This window comes from Limulus polyphemus, unplaced genomic scaffold (assembly GCF_000517525.1).
Source record: "Limulus polyphemus unplaced genomic scaffold, Limulus_polyphemus-2.1.2 Scaffold600, whole genome shotgun sequence".
NCBI classification, from domain to species: domain Eukaryota; kingdom Metazoa; phylum Arthropoda; class Merostomata; order Xiphosura; family Limulidae; genus Limulus; species Limulus polyphemus.
Window position 1 is genome coordinate 326,982 of NW_013666210.1, and position 18,855 is coordinate 345,836.

The following is an 18,855-nucleotide window of genomic DNA, read 5'->3' on the forward strand; positions in this document are numbered from 1 at the left end:
AGGGGCGTTTTTAACACTTCAAACTATTTGGTGCAATTTTCTTACGGGGCCCGTCTGTACTGATTACCCCGACGTTAAATATGCCTCTGTTTTCTTTTTAACTCCACCATAAATTCAAGTTCCTGTACAGGCTTTGTAGTTCTAAGCACTAATCCTCCAGTTTATCTCTATGTTCTCCATTTTCGGAACTACATTGTATTTATGAAATCTGCAGTTTTAAAACATCCTCCAGTTTATCTATAGGTTCTTTATTTTCCAGGAAACTCCAATTTGCTTGTAAGAATTCTTATCCTGACAATAAATTATGGTATACTAACAAGTTCAACAGACCTACATATAACTGGGTTTTCTAATGTCATGGCTCACATTCAAGATATAAGAAATAGGTTTATCTGATACATGAAATGATTTCTCTATCGTTTTTGAAAGTATTGAAATTTCCCCAAACACTTGTATACTTACAGGTTGATATAAGTTTATTAAATAAAGGATTGTCTTTTGACAGAAATATCAAAATCTTTAGCTGCCTTGAGTGTAAGGAAAATTTCACTCTTTATAACAAAAGCATGTAGGATTTACGTAACATACTGACGTTTTGTGTTTATGCTATCAATCTTGTGGTTACGCACGGTAAAAATCGTGATCTAAAATATATTTTCAGGAGTTAAACCTCTATTAGTTAAAATACACTCTTTGTTCTAGTTTGCAATCGGTTGGTGAGGCGCTGACAACCTAGTTCACATGCTAGAAAATTAGAAAACGTAATTCACTGCACGTACCACTTGAGAAACAAAGATAAACGTAAAACAGAAAAACAGATTAGTACGTACGTTTCTAGTTTCCCGAAATTCAGGGAGGCCATCTTTTGATAAAACTACATTACTTTGAAGTCCCATTCCGGCCACAAAAAGAGCATCTTTCAGCAAGAACATCAGCGCCCTCATCATGAAAGACATAAAAAGATGCATATGAAGGTTGTTCCTGGGGCAGCGAAGCTTTCTGAAATTGAAATATCATAAAACCCACATAATTATTAAAGTGACAAAAAATAATTTTAAATAAGTTAGTTATTAGCTAATAGCAGTTTCAGCTGTCTGAAAAAACAACTAGCAATAACTGGAAAGATTTAAGAAACCCTTTTAACTGTCAAAAGTAATTTTTGAAAATGTATATAAAAAATAAATCGAATAACAATTTATAGTATAAACAGCGTTTCTATTTTTCAGTTGCCTTTTAGAACTTTTTCGCTAGTATTTCTTACATAGAACAGTAACTGAAACCGAAGACCACTGACGGCTTTCGAACCTGTTTGTTAACCCTAGTCTTAGTTGTATAGGAGTATTCTAGTTCCAAAACACCCAAGTACAGGATACATGATATGTACAATGATTTTCTTACAAACATGTAACATGTACAGAAGAAATTAAATTAAAGCGATTTTTAATTTGCAAATCAGTAAGTTAAATGACAACCACTGCTGGTATAAGGTCATGGTAAAACATAATGTATCATAACTATATTTTGACATCGTTTGGCATTTCATACGCAGTGTGATACCACAAAAAATTGATTGCTTTTGGGAAGGGTAAGTAACAGCTTTTTCCAATGCAAGATGTTCATCACTCCGATTAGTATGTTGTGTTTAGATAGTGGATTTAGAATTCACAAGACAGAATATCCCTTGTACTTAATGGTATTTAAAAACAAAGGAATATGGATGAACTTGAGGCACCAGGACCATCGAGAAAGAGAACTACAAGTCGTACTCCAGCCGTGGTAAGCAAAGTACGGCATCTTGTCACAGATGAAAATCGACGAACATAAAGGTCAGTAGTAAATACGGTCCACGTGCTCCAGGCAACAGTACGCAATATAACAAAGAAGAATCTCAGTCTGGAAAAGCAAGTCATGTGTACACAAGTTACGTCCACGACATAGTCATTCAACCGTCGTATACCTCAAGCAACTGAAGATTGAAATGGATGTTAATGCAATTCCGTACGGAGACGTACTGGTCATAACCATCGGTGTAGCACCTACGGATATCTATGCGATCAGACAGTTGAAATGGACGCTGGAGGAAAACTGTTTTCTTCTTACTCTAGATAGATTATGAAAAAGGGCAGAGAGAAGGAGTGTTCTTTAGACACGATAGCTTTACGACAGAGCCTTTTGCAATAGAAACTACGCTGCAGGCATACTGTACTAATGCACATTTGTCAGACAGAGCATGACCGGACATGGTGAGGCTCAAAAATTGTTTTAATAAAATGTACTCAACTTCTGTACAACCGTATATTTTACTCAAAGAAAATGGCGAATCATATGAACTGTACAAAAAAAAAATCTGGGGTAGAGTCAGTCTAAACGTGAAGAGACATTTTTTGGTAGAATTCAAACAATGAAATTTTAAATTTTAGGGATAAACAAAACAATTTTTTATTTTTGTTACAAAAAATATTAGTTCATTAAAAAATTATTAAGTTAAGAATTGTAAATGTTTATAAAAAGTCAGAAAGTGAAATATACTGAAATTTCCTATATTACTATCTAAAACCCCCCTGTGGCACAAAGGTATGTCTGTGGACTTATGCCGCTAGGAATCGGGCTTCGATACCCGTGGTGGGCAAAGCATAGATAGCCCATTGTATAGTTTTGTGCTTAACTACAAGCAAATAAACAAATACTATATAAAAATAAAAAGCCAAGTTGATATATACATTTAGAATATGAAAATATAAAATATAAGATGAACTACAAACAATAAGTTATTTGATTTGATTGGAGAACAGCAAACGAGAAATATAATAGCAAGAAACAATTTACAGCGCCATTTAGTTTTTTTAACCATATCACGACAACAAATAAAGTAGCATGATAGTCACTGACACTCTTCGTGTTGTGTATGTGGCAAATCAGACGTGAAATAGTGATGAACGTGCTGGGCTGAGGTCAAGGTTTGAAATACGATATGCTGCTGAAAAAGATTCGTACTTTCAGTTGTAAGAGTAATACAGATGTGACAGTCACCCTTGCTACTTGCTAAGAGTAGCTGCGTGGTCTACATATGCTGTTGTTTGGTATCCCTCTCTGAGTATTTGATCTGAAAATTTAGCTCAAATATCCTAGGAGGTCCCATTTAGACTAAAAATACCAATGTTTAAATAGCTTTCGCTTTTTTGAAGGTGTGGAATCTTTGGTGCTCGAACTAGCTAACACCGGGAAGTTTTAGTTTACTCTGTTAAATAGGTATTGTCAAACTATTGCTTTCATAATTAAACACATAGTTTCTTTATCAACAATATGTGTCAAGTTTTTGTATCACTTCCATATGCTGTAAGCACTTCTGAGCCTGACAAGTGCGCTGATGTAAGGAAAACGCGTCACGAACAGTTGAAATGTAAAACTACTAGTTCCACGTGTACATAGGATTGTTAGCACATTATGGAATTTTTTAATATATGATTAGCTTTATTCTATCCACCATATAAAGTATTCTATCTGATGATTGTGACACTTAACGATTTAGTGAAACATCTCGAAGTTTCCCTTCTACTAGGCTTTTCTGTAGATCATATTTTATAAAGCACCTCCACAATGGTGGTTCGTTAACTTCTCATTGTTAACTGTGCAGACCAGAAGCAGATAGGCCTATCAAACTTAGACCAAGAGACATGACTGGAATGTCCCCATATTAAATGACCTGAATATTATTATCATTATTTCCCGCATTAGTTTTAGGAAAATTTTAAAATGTAGGTAGAGGTCTTAACGTGTATAGGATTTAAACTAACTGAGGTGTTTCCATAACGACCACGGTTCTTTTTAAAAGTATACTTCAAAACATGTTCGTGCTGGAATTTCAAGTTGAGTTTTACCTTTGATGGCATTCTCTTCATATTCAATTTTCTCCTCAAACAGAAACCAGCTACTTGGAAAAACTTTCACAATATTCGCGATACCTCCTTTAAAAGTCTCTTATCGCTCTGGGTTTGTGAGTATCTTGACATGAAATGTAAGAAGAAGTTTCTGAAACTTTACTAAGTATTCTACACTGAAAAGAGCAGAAGTGTAGCCTTCTCACTATGTGTACATTTTTGGTAATACAATTAGCTATACGATGAGTTGATAATTTCAGAAAGTAAGATTTATGTTATATGAATTTATATCAAAAGTGAAAGATAAGCACTATATTTATTAATTATCGATTTGGGAAAGTGTTTAAAAAGTGCTAACATAAAATGCTAGCAGTCCTCCGTAAATACATTTGATTAACTTATCTGTTAGCCCATATTCCAGTAATTTAAAGCTTTAATAGAGCGAGAGACATCAGACACGGAGTAAAAGGCACGATTAACGTATGGACATCATCAGGATAGAAACGTTTAGAGGAAAGTCGCTTCGATGAAGTGGAGGAAAACTTATTTTGGATGCACTTTCATGAATGTTCATGTAGCCTGAAATAACTTAAGTTTCAAATTCCATTAAATATTCGTGAAAACGTCCATTTAGAAGTTTAATACTATATATTAAAGTAAGTAGCACAACAAATAGTAACCAGTGAAACGCAAGCATATACAACTGGTTTCACTGGTAATTTTTTTTCATGTATTATTTAACAAGGAGATTTTCTTTTTCTTGTTGCATTTATGATATTGACATTTCCTAGAATGAAACGAGAATTATCTTTATCATGAAAATATAGAGAAATGTTCTGTATGATAAACGTATTACACCTTATTTTATTTGAATATTTGCAGAATGAAGCGTTTCGATGTATTAGTGGCAGCATGGTGTATGAATACTGTACTAACTCCTTCAATAGCTGTTATAAAATGTTTCACCACATATACTAAGCAAAGTGATACCACAAGTTAAATGCTTTAAAATCAGCTAGGCGCAAACTTTTACCTAACGTAGTTAAAGCACAAAATATGCAGTACACACATATATACACGTGGATTCCCAAACTGAAGACTGCAGAAGTGTCAGGGAAGCCTTAGCAAATAAACAAAATGAACGATAATGTTAAGGTGCTCAGTATCTATAAGTTCATTAGGTGGGGGAGCTTTAATCAGGATGCGACATATTGTGTGTGTGTTTTGGGAAGGGGGGTTGTGCTAAGAAAGTTTGAGAATCCCTGATCTGACATATGGTTGAGCACTAAATTTCGACTCACCTCAGAAACACCAATATAAGAAGGGCGACGATCAACGTGGAGAATGACACTGAATAACCGATTTTGGATATCCATTTGATGGTGGTTAAATGTGGCTAGGAAAAGACAAAAGAAATCAAGCTACATGTAATCGTTCATTTGTATAAGCGACCGAGAAAAAAACTTCACGTTATCTGGTAACTCACACAGAACTATTGTGATGTTCCAACCTTTGCTTCGTATTTCATTTTTGTGAACATTTAAAAAATAATTAAAGCTTTATCAGAAGTTGATTTGTACATAAAAATAGCATCTGTATTCCTAGAACATAACTTATTCCTAGATCTTGTAAGTAACGATCACATGTGAGATTTGATATTCAAGAAAAGTCAAAACATCGTGAAAAAAATTCGTTGAAATAATACAAATAAAGTGGTATTAACACTACATATCAAGACACATGGCAGTGTGTCGTGCGGCCAAAACAACCTACAGGACAAACTGCGTGTTTAGCCACCATCATGCTCCAAGCTGAACAAAAAACGCAGCCTAGTTAACTAATGACTGAATATTTGTTGTAAAAGTCTTATCAGTGCTATAAGTCCGCCCGCCAATTTTGATTTCATTCCTTTAAATCGCACGCTCAATCCTTTCTTGGCCGAACCATTTTTAACACTTAAGGTGTTTTTGATTAGATATAAACTGTGGGAATAGTACAGATAAACTGGTAGAAAAAACACATATACAACTGGTAGAAATAACATAGATAAACTGGTAAAAATAAGACAGATAATATGGTAGTAACAACACACATATAAGTTTTGGGAACAACACAGATAAACTGGTAAAAATAAGACAGATAATATGGTAGTAACAACACACATATAAGTTTTGGGAATAACACAGATAAACTGGTGGGAACAACACAAATATACTGACAGAAGCAACACATATATAACTTGTGGAACTAACATAGATAAACTGGTAAGTTAAGTTAAATAGTTTACTTTAATTCAAACTAAATAGCAGCAGTTTTTTATATTATTATTTTCCAACTACGATGAATAAAAATAATTTCTGCGGTTGCATCTAACCGACATCATGACGTAACCAGAAAGTATCTACTAAAAATAGTAAATTTAGTTTTACGTTTGTACCAGGATGTTCTCAGATACTTAAATATGTTTAACAACATGTCAGACTATTTTTGCTTCAGTATGTTACAAGAACTTTACAATTGTACGCGTATATTTTGATAATTATTTCTGTAATGTTTATAAAAATAGTAAACTCTTTTTTTGCCCCATCAGTTTACAAGAGATTTATAGCTGTGCAAAGATGTTCTAAGACCCTTATTAACATGTAAACCTTGTAGGGTTGTGTGATCAACGTTTCCCAATGTGTAAGTAGAGGAACATAACTACTATGAAACACACGCCCCCAATGTTGTGTGAAAGACAGATAAAACTGGACGAAGGTCTTGATCTGAAACATCAACCCAACTAAAAAAGTTACAGACATCATATTGTTTGTTTTGGGGTTTATTTAATGCTTCTAATCCATCATTATCCAACATGATTTACAATACAGCCAAAGCTAGAAATAAAAACGAAAATATTTTTATCATTCAAGTGGTCTTACGATAGCATGGATTAACTGGTAAACAACGGACGAACCCAAACACATATATAGAGGAAAATACACTAAATAAACTACTAATCTGTCGTCAGCGAAAGAGCAGATTTCCCAGGATGAATTTATTAGTTAGTAAAATAAATTATATTAATTTCATGTTATCTCTATACGTTTGGATCTATTAAACAATACAAAAAACCGTGGTTAAAGTTGTGTTAGCAGATCATAAGGCTTAACAAGATATCAGAACAGCGGTTCCTTCTTTTTTACTTAATTGAAAATAAACAAGTTTAATACGAGGATAAGATATTTCTAATACAATGTGTATTAAATAAGAATATCCTTTTATTCCTAAAACATAAATTTTTCCTAGAGCTTATAACAAACGGTCATATGCAAGGTTTTATATTTAGAAACAAGTCGAAATGTTGTGAAAAATTCATTGAAATAACATAGGTAAACTGGTAGGAACAACACAGTTAAACTAGTAGGAACACAGATAAAGTGGTAGGAAAGGAACAACACAAATAAAGTCGCAGGACAGGAACAACAGAGATAAACTGGTAAGAATAACACAGATAAATTGATAGGAACAACATAGATAAGCTGGTAGGAACAACGCAGATAAGCTAGTAAAAGTAACGCAGATAAACTGGTAGGAACAACACAGATAAGTTGGTGGGAGCAACATAGATATAACTGGTAGGAACAACAAAGACATAACTGGTAGGAACAACAGAGATAAACTAGTAAGAATAACACAGATAAACTGATAGGAACAACATAGATAAGCTAGTAAAAGTAACACAAATAAGCTGGTAGGAATAACACAGATAAGATGGTGGGAGCAACATAGATATAACTGATAGGAACAACACAGATAAACTGGTGAGAATAACATATATATAACTTGTGGGAATAACACAGATAAACTCATAGGAACAACACAGATAAGCTGGTGGGAGCAACATAGATATAACTGATAGGAACAACACAGATAAACTGGTGGGAACAACATATATATATAAGTGGTGGGAACAACATAGATATAACTGGTAGGAACAGCAAAGATAAAGCCTAAACCGCTGTGGTTTCAGATTAGCCATACACGCAATACTACACTTGTCTTAAAATGCCTTTATATTTAAAAAGCAACGAACAAGTATAGAACTTCTAACCTATTGAAAGCTTTTGACGAAATTATATTCTTTTTTGTTTTTAAGATGAATCCTTTGGTCTTATAAAAAAAATTGCTTTTGAAATCAGTAAACAGTGATCGTACGCGAAACAATGAAAACTAAACTTGAAAGTTGCCATAATAATACTAAACTAATTATAAAAAAATATGGTTTCATATGATGAAGAGTTGAGCATCAAACTACAGTGCTTCAAACTTTAGAGCTAAGAAAATTATACTTTATCTTACGATTTAAAGACATAATATAAAGATTATGTAGATACTGTCACAGTGGCCCATCGGAAGTTTCTTTAATGGATCATGCGATTTACCTCATTATCTTGTAGAAATAACGAAATGACTACTTGAAACTGACTCAAGTGCTTTGTAACGAGGTCAACTAAGCCACGCGGCAGCAGTATTTACAGTAAACATCCCTATGGTATTCTGAAAGTAAATTGATATAAAGTAATATCCAATTACAGATCGAAAGTCGTAGATCAATTGACAATTCCCTATGTCAGAGTAAGATTTGGAAACGCAAAATAATACTTATAATAGGCAGAACATGGTGAACACATTTTGAAACTTTATTTTAAATACAAAACATATAATACAATAAGCTTACCATAGAACGAAGTGAACAAATATTCAAGCTTTAATCTAATTATAAAGAGTACAACACAATAAACGTACTCGATTCAGAAATCAAATCATTTTGACAAAGTTAGTTCTTCCATTAACTTAAACTGAAGAACCAATAAAGAAAACTACTAGTTTTAAAATAACTGTACAAGTAATAATTTTCTAGTCTTAAAATTCGTTCATATTGTAAAAACAATAAACTATTAATTTAATACTACCTAAACAGAAAGACCGATGGGCGGATGTTACAATTTTTTATTACACCACTCATGCTTTAGTAATATAAATATTGTTTATTGTAAGATAAGCTTCAAGTTTATTTCATGTGAACATTTCACACTTCATTGTGTTGTATCCAATTGGAAATATTTGAAAAAGTGGGAAAGTACTCGTTAACAGGATTATTGTTGCTTATGGAATGGTAAGATGTGTTAGCGGTTACACAGGTTTACCTTACTGTATTCACTAAACGTAATTATCAGGTTAATGGTGTTAATTAAACAGTTGTGAGGAAGTATACTTGTGTAAAGTGAGCCTGTCATGTTTGATATTTTATATATATATCGACCTTAAGTTGTGGCATAAAGAAAAAAATTAATGATCATTTATAAGCTGAAGCGGTAAACAGTGCTTTTGGTGATACTTTAACTGAGTCATACATGATCTATACATATTCGTCATTTTATTTATTATATAAGTATACGCAGCTTTATAACCATAGTATGATAAACTACTCAGATTTATTAATTCTAAAGTTTTGAAAGTATACGTTACTATGAGAAAAGAAACGCTGGCTAATTCATTAGCATACACATTTGGAACTTGTAAAATGTTATTTATCAGAGATGCTGGTTTACAGCAAATTACATCCAATTTTGTTTTTAAAGTACTAATACATTTTTGTTTTAGTCTTCGTTAGCAAAACTCTGGAATTTAATTTTCCACAAGTAATTGAGTCAAAGAGGCTTCTGTGAATTCCACCCCTTACCAGTTTCATTTTAAACTGTACGAGTTGGCAAGAGAATAAAGTATTTTAAGAACTTAATATCTTCCGTATTTTCTGCAGTGGCAACATCTGCTATGCAGAAATCAACCACGTAAAATCCTTGTCGGACATCTGATAGTCACATGTTATGAGTGGCTGGTAAGAGTGATCATCGACGTATATAGAATAACGCATGGCAACAGATAAGTAAGAACTTTGGTTTCGTAATAAATTAAAAACACCAAAATATATACAATTATATATATATATATGTTAAATCCCAATATAAGTTGTAGTTGACACAATTGTTTATCTCAACCTTATGAAGTTCGAAATGGTTACGAGCATGAAGCCCTTCCTACGTTTATTTTGTGCAATTTTGCGGTTAATTATTTTTCTAGAAATATGTTATTTGAGTTAGTTTACGATAAAACTAATTAGTGGTATATTTAAAATGTTTTGTTTCGTTTGTTTGTTCCTAAGCGCAAAGTTGTATAATGCCATATCTATGTTATGTCAATTGTAGGGATAAATCCCAGAATTATAGCATTATAAGCCCCAAAATTTAACGCTGAATCATCGAGGGAGGCATTTAAATATAATTCACAGGTTTGAGTATATTATGCTATATAATTTATGTAGTGAGAAAAATCACTGTCAAATAAAAAGTAAGAATGCTCAGTGTATGAACATTTTATGGTTTCTGGGAAGAAGATTAAATTCCAAAGACAAATTTTAATTTCAGAGCAGAGCTTCGAGACTATTGTACATATAAGATAAAACTTTGATCTGACTGGCTAAACGTTTTAAGCTGGCTTATTTATCGGTCTCGTTCATTCAGGATTCAGTAAAAATTTCTTACTCTTTGTAATTCTATGAGAAACAGTGTTTCTGATTCCAAATTTTCATTCGAAGCTTAAAAACACGACTTTATAAAATTATAGTTTTTTTCCACAGCGAGGCGTGGCCTAATAGTTAACGTGTCGGGTTGCAGGTCAAGGGTCAGAAGTTTTAGATGTGATGCCAATGAACACAGTCCGTATTTTCAGCTGTGGAGCGTTATAAAAATGACAGTAAATCTATAATTTGGTTGAAAGACTACACAAAGCCCTTTTAGTGGCAGATGCTCTTGAGTTGTTGTCATCTTTTTTCGTCAGCAGTTCAAAATTAGTAACAACTATATCTGAGCCATAGAGAACCTCTGACAAGACTGTTCAGCGTACGTGCAAGTAAGTAGCGTTCAAGTTGAAAATTTTCATACGAAAAGTTTTATTGAAGCCCCAAAACTTCCACCAAAATTCGATTAATATAAAAAACTGAATAATTTTTAGAAATTGGAACAAAATGAGCAATTTGAGATAACTTTTGAAAATATATATTTCATTTTCTCGGCTAAATGCCGAAGGGTTTGTTATGTCGCCAGAGTTTTCATGGACAGTAAACTTCATGTTAGTTATTTCAATAGCAGTAATGAAGCTCACACAGTTTAATACTTCATGCTATTGATGTTTCCAAACATGATGTTACAAAATTTTATATAGTTTCCTGATACTGGTGTATCTCTGGTCTTGCAGAGATATACTTTGCATTCAAATAGGCTCTTGAAAATAGCTAATATATGATGAAATAGGAGAAAACATGGCGACCTTCAACGATTCTATAATTTTACAGGATTGGATCAAACTGGACAAATAACTGGTAAAAGTAAACACCAGAAATCACCTGAAAATTGAATCACTAATGTTTGGGGTTGAATGAAGACAAAATGACATCAATGAAACTTTATATCAATATAGAGAAATTTGTGTTTGCTCTAAGAGAAAATTACACAAATAGAATGTCAAATACAGCTAATGAGAATTGTTCAGTGGGATTAGACTACTGCTTCAAAACTGCCATCAACACAGCCAGTCCTGGAAATAGAAAGGAGACATTATTGTGCCAATTCCAATGCTTCTAATCTTTCTCTTACACCTGATGTCATTGTTCACTTTATCAAAAATGCACCCGCAATGCTAATATAACCTACATGTACCGAAGTATTTCACTGTTGGTTAAATGAAGATTTTCATGTAAATGCAAAATATGATTTAATCGATTTCGACTCTGATAATGACACTTTTGATACTCTTGTATGAATTGTGAATGGGTGAAAGTTATTTCTCCTTGTGTGTTCAGGATGATAATCAACTGTTAGTAATAAAGATTTAGCTATTTTTTTATCTATTGAACGCAAAACTGCGGTAAAAACCATTGAAAAATTGTGTACCTTTATTTACTTATTAATTAAGTCTCAAAATAAAGACCTCAAATCAATGAAGTTTGATAAACAGTGTGCATATTTTACGTTCTGTACATTTTTCTACTTTTTTTGTACGCCATATAGGAAAATACAGTGAAGCACATCCACATGTGGCAAAATGTGGGTCGTACTACATCTACATAGCACATACTTACAAGCCATGTTACATTAACATATAAATGAGCTCCTGAGAGCTGAAAACATTCCACCGGAATATTGAATTTTAAAAATTTTTAGATGGCAAATATTATTAGCAAGACCAATAGAGAAGTGTGTAACAAAAGGCAAAGTAAAATGAAAATGGGGAATATTGTCTCACAGCTAGAAACCATGGGAAATCTTAACGTCCGTCAGAGCAAGTCGGTATCCAAAATTAAAATCTCAGAAAAATAGTCTAGAAAGCCCTTTATTTCCATGTTAAATACCTTTATCTGAATGAATGCGCTAGGAACATCTGACACAGACTCCTGGACAACTGAAGAACTGTGCAGAGGGGTCATATTTGGGTGTAGTAGGAACCTCACGAGTGCATTGACCCTTCATGTGTTTTATCTAAGATTAAAGTTGCTAAATCCATTTCCAGAGTTTTCCATTTAATTTCTAATCAAGAATAATCTAACTAAAATAAGTCCAAATAATATCTACAATAGCGAAGATAATTTAGTATGGGCAAGCTTAATAAAAATACTAAATCAATACATAATAAAAACAATGATTAAATTTCTCGTGACTTTCGGTCGTATTAAACTATTCATAAATTCAGACACTAAGCCTAGATGTCTTAAAATTTAACAACATGTTTATTTCAACTACTTTTCACTTTAAGAAAATATACATAGTTTATTAAATTACCTATATCAACGTACATAGAATATGACAACTGGTACGTCTCAAAATTCAACACAGTGTATGGAAGACAAAAAATTAAATTTCACTATATTTTAGCTATATATAATAGTTCACGTTTACCCCAAACAGTTTATAAGTAATCTTACTGATTTACCTAGAGAAAACAAGTGTATTATAAGAGTTATTACCACATAGAATCCCCCATTATACGTAGTGATCGTCAAATCTACTGGCTTTTCAAGAATACAGAGAGAGTAGTTAGTCCAGGTTTGGTTGAATTCTTCGTTAAGCCACCAGCTGCCGTCGCTTGTACAAAACTTGCTTGCAAATGCTAAAGTATACATGAAAAATAAATCAGTAATTAAAATAATACTTTTATAGTCAGTTTAGAATGTAATTATTATTATAATATTTTGATTGAGACTAAAATTCTGAAAATTCTAAATGCTCGATAAAATGCCGTGTAATGATTATTTTCAACTAACAACTATATACATGATCTGAAACTCGATACTTTACAACACTTATAAACCGTAAATTACTAGCGAAAGTGAAAGTTTATACACAGGATCCGGTTGATTATTTTAGTCATTTTAAGGCAGATGACGTTTCTGTGGTTACTTTAGATATTTAGGGCAGATGACGTTTCTGTGGTTACTTTAGATATTTAGGGCCCGATGACGTTTCTATGGTTACTTTAGGTATTGAGGGCAGGTGACGTTTCTGTGGTTACTTTGGCTATTTAGGACAATGTTGTGTGGTTACTTTAGTTAGGTAAATGGTTGGGAACTTCTCTTCAATGATCGACAACTTTTATGTCATTCTTGGTCATTGAATTTCGATTTTAAAGCAGAAATCGACATTAACTTTTATGTCAAATTTTATGTGATGTCTTGCGTTTATTGCAACTTTCTTTTCGAACATTAAACTAAGTTCCAGACGCTCAGTGACCATGATGTTTATTATATATATATAGAAAGAGTAAAACAAGCTGTACGATAAAATATATCACTGAAAGTGCCATGATCTAAGGCAGATATGTGTTTCATGTTAAGGTCTATAATGCTCCTATAGCCGTCGGGAGATAGTAATACATGATCACGCGGGATAACGATAATCCAGACTGTCATCAGGGGAATGTACACTCTAATATGGACCTACGACATCCTTATTGTTAAGTGAGTCTTAAAATGTGTTGGCTGGGACAAAATACAATAAAAACATGTAATGGTTAGATCGCATTGAATCGTTGGTTGGGTATCCTTGCTGTTAATGGTTTTTGGTCGTAATTTCAATAACATCTTAGGAAGTTTGGTCGATTTAGAACCTTTAAGCTAATCATAAATTCAGACACTAAGCTTAGGTATCTTAAACTTCTACTACATTTTATTCACTTCTCACGCTATACAACATGACTACATCTCAAAATCCAAGATAAAAATACATTACAGTAAGGTGTACTTGTAATTGGCATGGCTATTACAGTAATTCGATATGAAAAAGTTGACTTAAGGTAATGTCATACCTATCAGGACCCGTAAGGATTTGAATATTCCTATTTTGTTATTGAAAAGACATATCATGGATCTTGGAGTTGTAGTGTCCAGCAGATTAGCATCAGTTAGTCAGTGCCTTAAAGTAGATGCGTTTAGGGAGCTGCAGATTTTCACAGAGTGAAAGTGTTGGGTGTAGGTTTTCATGGTAAAGGGTTACTTGTAATGTTTGCTCTTTATCGTTGTTAACTTACACACAGTTATTTTACTGGTTTGGTTTGAATTTCGCGCAAAGCTGCACGAGGGCTATCTGCGCTAGCTGTTCCTAATTTAGCAGTGAAAGACTAGAGGGAAGGCAGCTAGTCATCGCCACCCACCGCCAACTCTTGGGCTACTCTTTTACCAACGAATAATGGGATTGACCATCGCATTATAATGCTCCCACGGCTGAAGGGGAATATTTTACTGATCATTTTGCTTATTAATATTAAGTTTGAATTTACATGTCATTAATAGTAGACTAAACACTATTCCAGTGCCAAACTGCAATGTTTTAACATAATCAACCATTTGAGCACATAAGATGTTGCTCGATGGATTGTATATGAAAAAAATAGAGTGAGGAATCCGATTCCGATGGGTAACACGTCGATACCTTTAAGGGTTTGAAATATGACGTCATCAATTTTTCGGACCATTTGAAATATGTTTTATGACATTCTACAAACACTGCACCATGAGAAGGGTTTTGTGTGATATCAAAAGAAGCTTATACACACGCAGTACTTCATTCTTTACGAACCTGTATTTATGTGAATATTTTCCCAAATATCATGTTTCTGTCAAGATCTTAGAAATTTATATACTCAGCGCCAGTTGTTTTTTGTGTCCATTATAGACGTTAATTTCTTCAGCAGCGTAGGAATTACTGAAAGTTTGTTCACAGGGGTGATATCGTACTTGACAGGGCAGGAAAGGAAATGAGTTTTGAACTTCAAAGAAGAAGAAGAAAGAAAATCTCATGTATGTAATCATTTCAGTGTATGCATCGCTTATACTGATTGACGAGGACTAAATGTGCATTGCCAAAAGTAGAATTTAAAATAGTGAGTATAGCTAGAAATGAACCATGTATTTGTTAGTGTAATATCACCAGAGATCCTCTTATTACTTCATGTTAAGCTTGGATTCGTGGAATTATTAAATCGAGCAAGAGACAAATGCAAGAGAATAAGCATGGAATCTCTGTTCAAACGTGGAAAGTTTGAAGAATAAATAGCTATCCAAGTCCCCAGGTGAGTCTGGCGATGCACAACCCATAAAGCAACACCGTAGCAGAGACACAGAGAACCCAAAGAGATGGCGACCTTCTTCTAAATGCCTCACAAGTGATTGAACGGATCGTTCTAGTACAAATACTTTCAAGGATTCGTAACGACGAATGAGCTTAACAAGTGGAGTTATATGTAGAAGGCACTGTATCCGAACTGCATGCATCTGATGCTCGTTACCATTGAGATTACGCAGCTAATCTCATGAGACCAAGTTCATTCAGCAAAACAGTTGCAAATATCTTCTTCGTCAGCATTGTGGGGCAGAACAGGAAATACTTGATCGTCCATTTAATTGGAGGGAACTTATACAGAATTCAGTGAGACTGTGCATAACCGAACATCATTACTGACAAACTTGAGAAATAAATTACATGGCAATTACTGATTTTATCTTGCAAATACTATTCTAATTTAATCATGTTTCGTAAAACTGAAGTAAAGTTACTGAAGTTGCAAGAAGCTAACTATGAAAATTGTTGCAAGTAGAATCAAGAAAGAAACAAAGGGCTTAGAAACAGCGCAGGAAGTGAGAATAGCCCAACACTGTTTAGTCTATTGTCAGCAAGATTAGGTGAAAAGTTTCCTACGACATCATTACCGTGCATCATGGTTGTAATTACAGATACACTGCCTTACAAATAGTTCTAGGTGTACTTGTAAGAAAAAAAAAAAAGAGGGCCATTTAACGTCTTTGTGATGTTAGGAAAAGCTGTTCTTACAAAGAAATTATAAGGTTTAAAGGCTCTTCAGTATCTGTTACAGATAGGAAGAATTATCTGGGCCTAAATGCTGATTCTTCACTAGGATTTGTATAAGGTATTGCAGACAGTTTTGATGAGAACGTTAATCGAGCACACTATCAAGCATGCATCTGAAAGCAAGCCATCAGAGATGTTTCCGCTCGATGTAACAATGTTTGGTTGGTCCAAGGACGAAATATCACGTTTAGCAACACATTTACCATCTGGTAATGAAGTAATTCCACAAGAAAACCTGAAAATGACCCGCTGCACTTACAGTTCTCTTAGAGTCTGTGGGGCAGGATGGGTATGTACTATTGCCACTTACAGTTCTCGTAGAGTCTGTGGGACAGGATGTGGATGTGCTATTGTCACTTACAGTTCTCGTAGAGTCTGTGGGGCAGGATTGGGATGTGCTATTGTCACTTACAGTTCTCATAGAGTCTGTGGGGCAGGATTTGGATGTGCTATTGTCACTTACAGTTCTCGTAGAGTCTGTGGGGCAGGATGGGTATGTACTATTGCCACTTACAGTTCTCGTAGTCTGTGGGTGTGCTATTGTCACTTACCGTTCTCGTAGAGTCTGTGGGGCAGGATTGGGATGTGCTATTGTCACTTACAGTTCTCATAGAGTCTGTGGGGCAGGATTTGGATGTGCTATTGTCACTTACAGTGACCTTAATCTTTGTACAAAAACTGTCGTATACACAGAGGAAAGTGAAGATGAAGACTTAACAGAAGAAATATGAGAAGTAAATCCATCATGATAGGGAGGCTGGGATGGACAGGGTGGATCTCATAGCGGCCATCTGCACATGGTGAGACTTGAATACCGATTGCTGACTTATATACATAAACAAGTGAGATGCTCTGAAACAGCGTAACAAATCTTAAAACAATAGATTAGTATCTGAACATGTAAATATTTGCAGAAATACAACACACTGGAATAATTATTGTTAAAGAATAACACACGAGATATTTAAAAAAAGGGGGTTTTGTTTACGAGAAAAAAAAAGAAGATAAATACAAACAAAGAGGTATTCCGCAATATAATAATAAAATAATTTGAAGAAAAAAGTTTGATGATTATGAATTCAAACTTAGAAATTGGATGGGTCATTGAAGCTATAGCAAGTAAAACAGCGTATAACCAAACTTTTGCGCGGGAAAAATTACTACAAAAGAAACTAATAATAATAATAATATAAAGAATATAAATATAATCTATTGCTTCAACTTCATTATTTAATAGAAATTTGAGTTCATGATTTCGGAGGAAAAACTGTATTCATTATCAAGATAAAATGTGGTATCGCTAAAGGCATGAAACAGTAACTTATTCAGCTTTTGTGGATTTGAGAAATAAAGTATCGTCATAATAAGATGATCATTATATTATTCCGTATAATGCCAAATGGATTGGTCCAACTATTTGTAAACATATTATGCGTGTCCAGTTCCAGATACATTCACAAACAAAGCTGCGTTTAATACCCAGCTACACGTTAAACGAGGTTAATTGTTCTGACTCAGATTCAAGAGGAAAATAATATTTTCCTCAGACACGCGGTATTTATTACTTGAATTAAGTAGGATATGATTACGAAATCTTCTCTAATGTCGATTAAGATCTATTGTAGCCCCCCAGTGGCACAGAGGTATGTCTGCAGACTTACAACGCTAGAATCCGGGTTTCGATACCCGTGGTGGGCAGAGCATTGTGTAGCTTTGTGCTTAACTATAAACAAACAGATCTATTGTAAATGTCGTGTCAAATTCCTTGATTCCTCCCCACTCTGAAATCCTTTCAGCTTTCAGGTGTCAATAGCAAATAACGTACACGAATTAAAACAGCGTGGATTTAGCAAAACTAACCTTACTGGATCAGTAACAATTATAAATTGAGCATTCCCACACATACACATAAGTACATATATACATATAAAACCTTCATGAAAACGAGTTTTCTTTTGCGGGCATTTTTCCCTCGTAAAAGTTTGGTTATACGCTGTTTTACTTGCTATAGCTTCAATGACTCATCCAATTTCTGTAGTTTAAATTCATATTTATATTAATATTTGAGTAACGATAATTAGCTTGTTCCAGAGCAGAAATTTGTAGTTTGTTTTAGTTTATCATTTGTTCGATGTTATTACAAAATCGTTGATTAAAAACTATTTCAATTACCAATCGGCTCCCGGTGGCAACTCTGAAGGCTTAAAACGCTAAAAACTGTGTTTCAATAGCCGCGCTGTGTAGAGCACAGATAGCCCATTGTGTAGCTTAGCGGTTAACAACAAACATATTTACTTATCAAATTTAATTTCTTCTTACGAATTCGTACAACTAATTATATTTTGAGTTACCAGACATAATCTCTTCAAATTATTTTACGTTCACACCCGATACTTAAGAGAAGTTGTTATCCTTTGATCTATATATATACACCTGGAAAAAAGTTAAGCACCCCCGTGTTTTTTTCAAGTGATTCAGATTCGACGTTCTTGTGACTGATTATAAATTACCATTCAATC

At 33.9% G+C, this 18,855-nt stretch overlaps 1 protein-coding gene across 1 annotated transcript in view; it reads right to left on the reverse strand.

The window, feature by feature from the left end:
- The window catches only part of LOC106459388 (parathyroid hormone/parathyroid hormone-related peptide receptor-like), a 114,863-nt gene that overhangs the window by 38,901 nt on the left and 57,107 nt on the right, over window positions 1-18,855 (reverse strand). The window contains exons 4-6 of the mRNA XM_022385854.1: window positions 12,940-13,082; window positions 5,180-5,274; window positions 831-999 (exon numbers count right to left, since the gene is read on the reverse strand). Of these exons, the coding sequence (XP_022241562.1) occupies window positions 831-999; window positions 5,180-5,274; window positions 12,940-13,082 (407 nt within the window). The remainder of the gene's footprint in view (window positions 1-830; window positions 1,000-5,179; window positions 5,275-12,939; window positions 13,083-18,855) is intronic.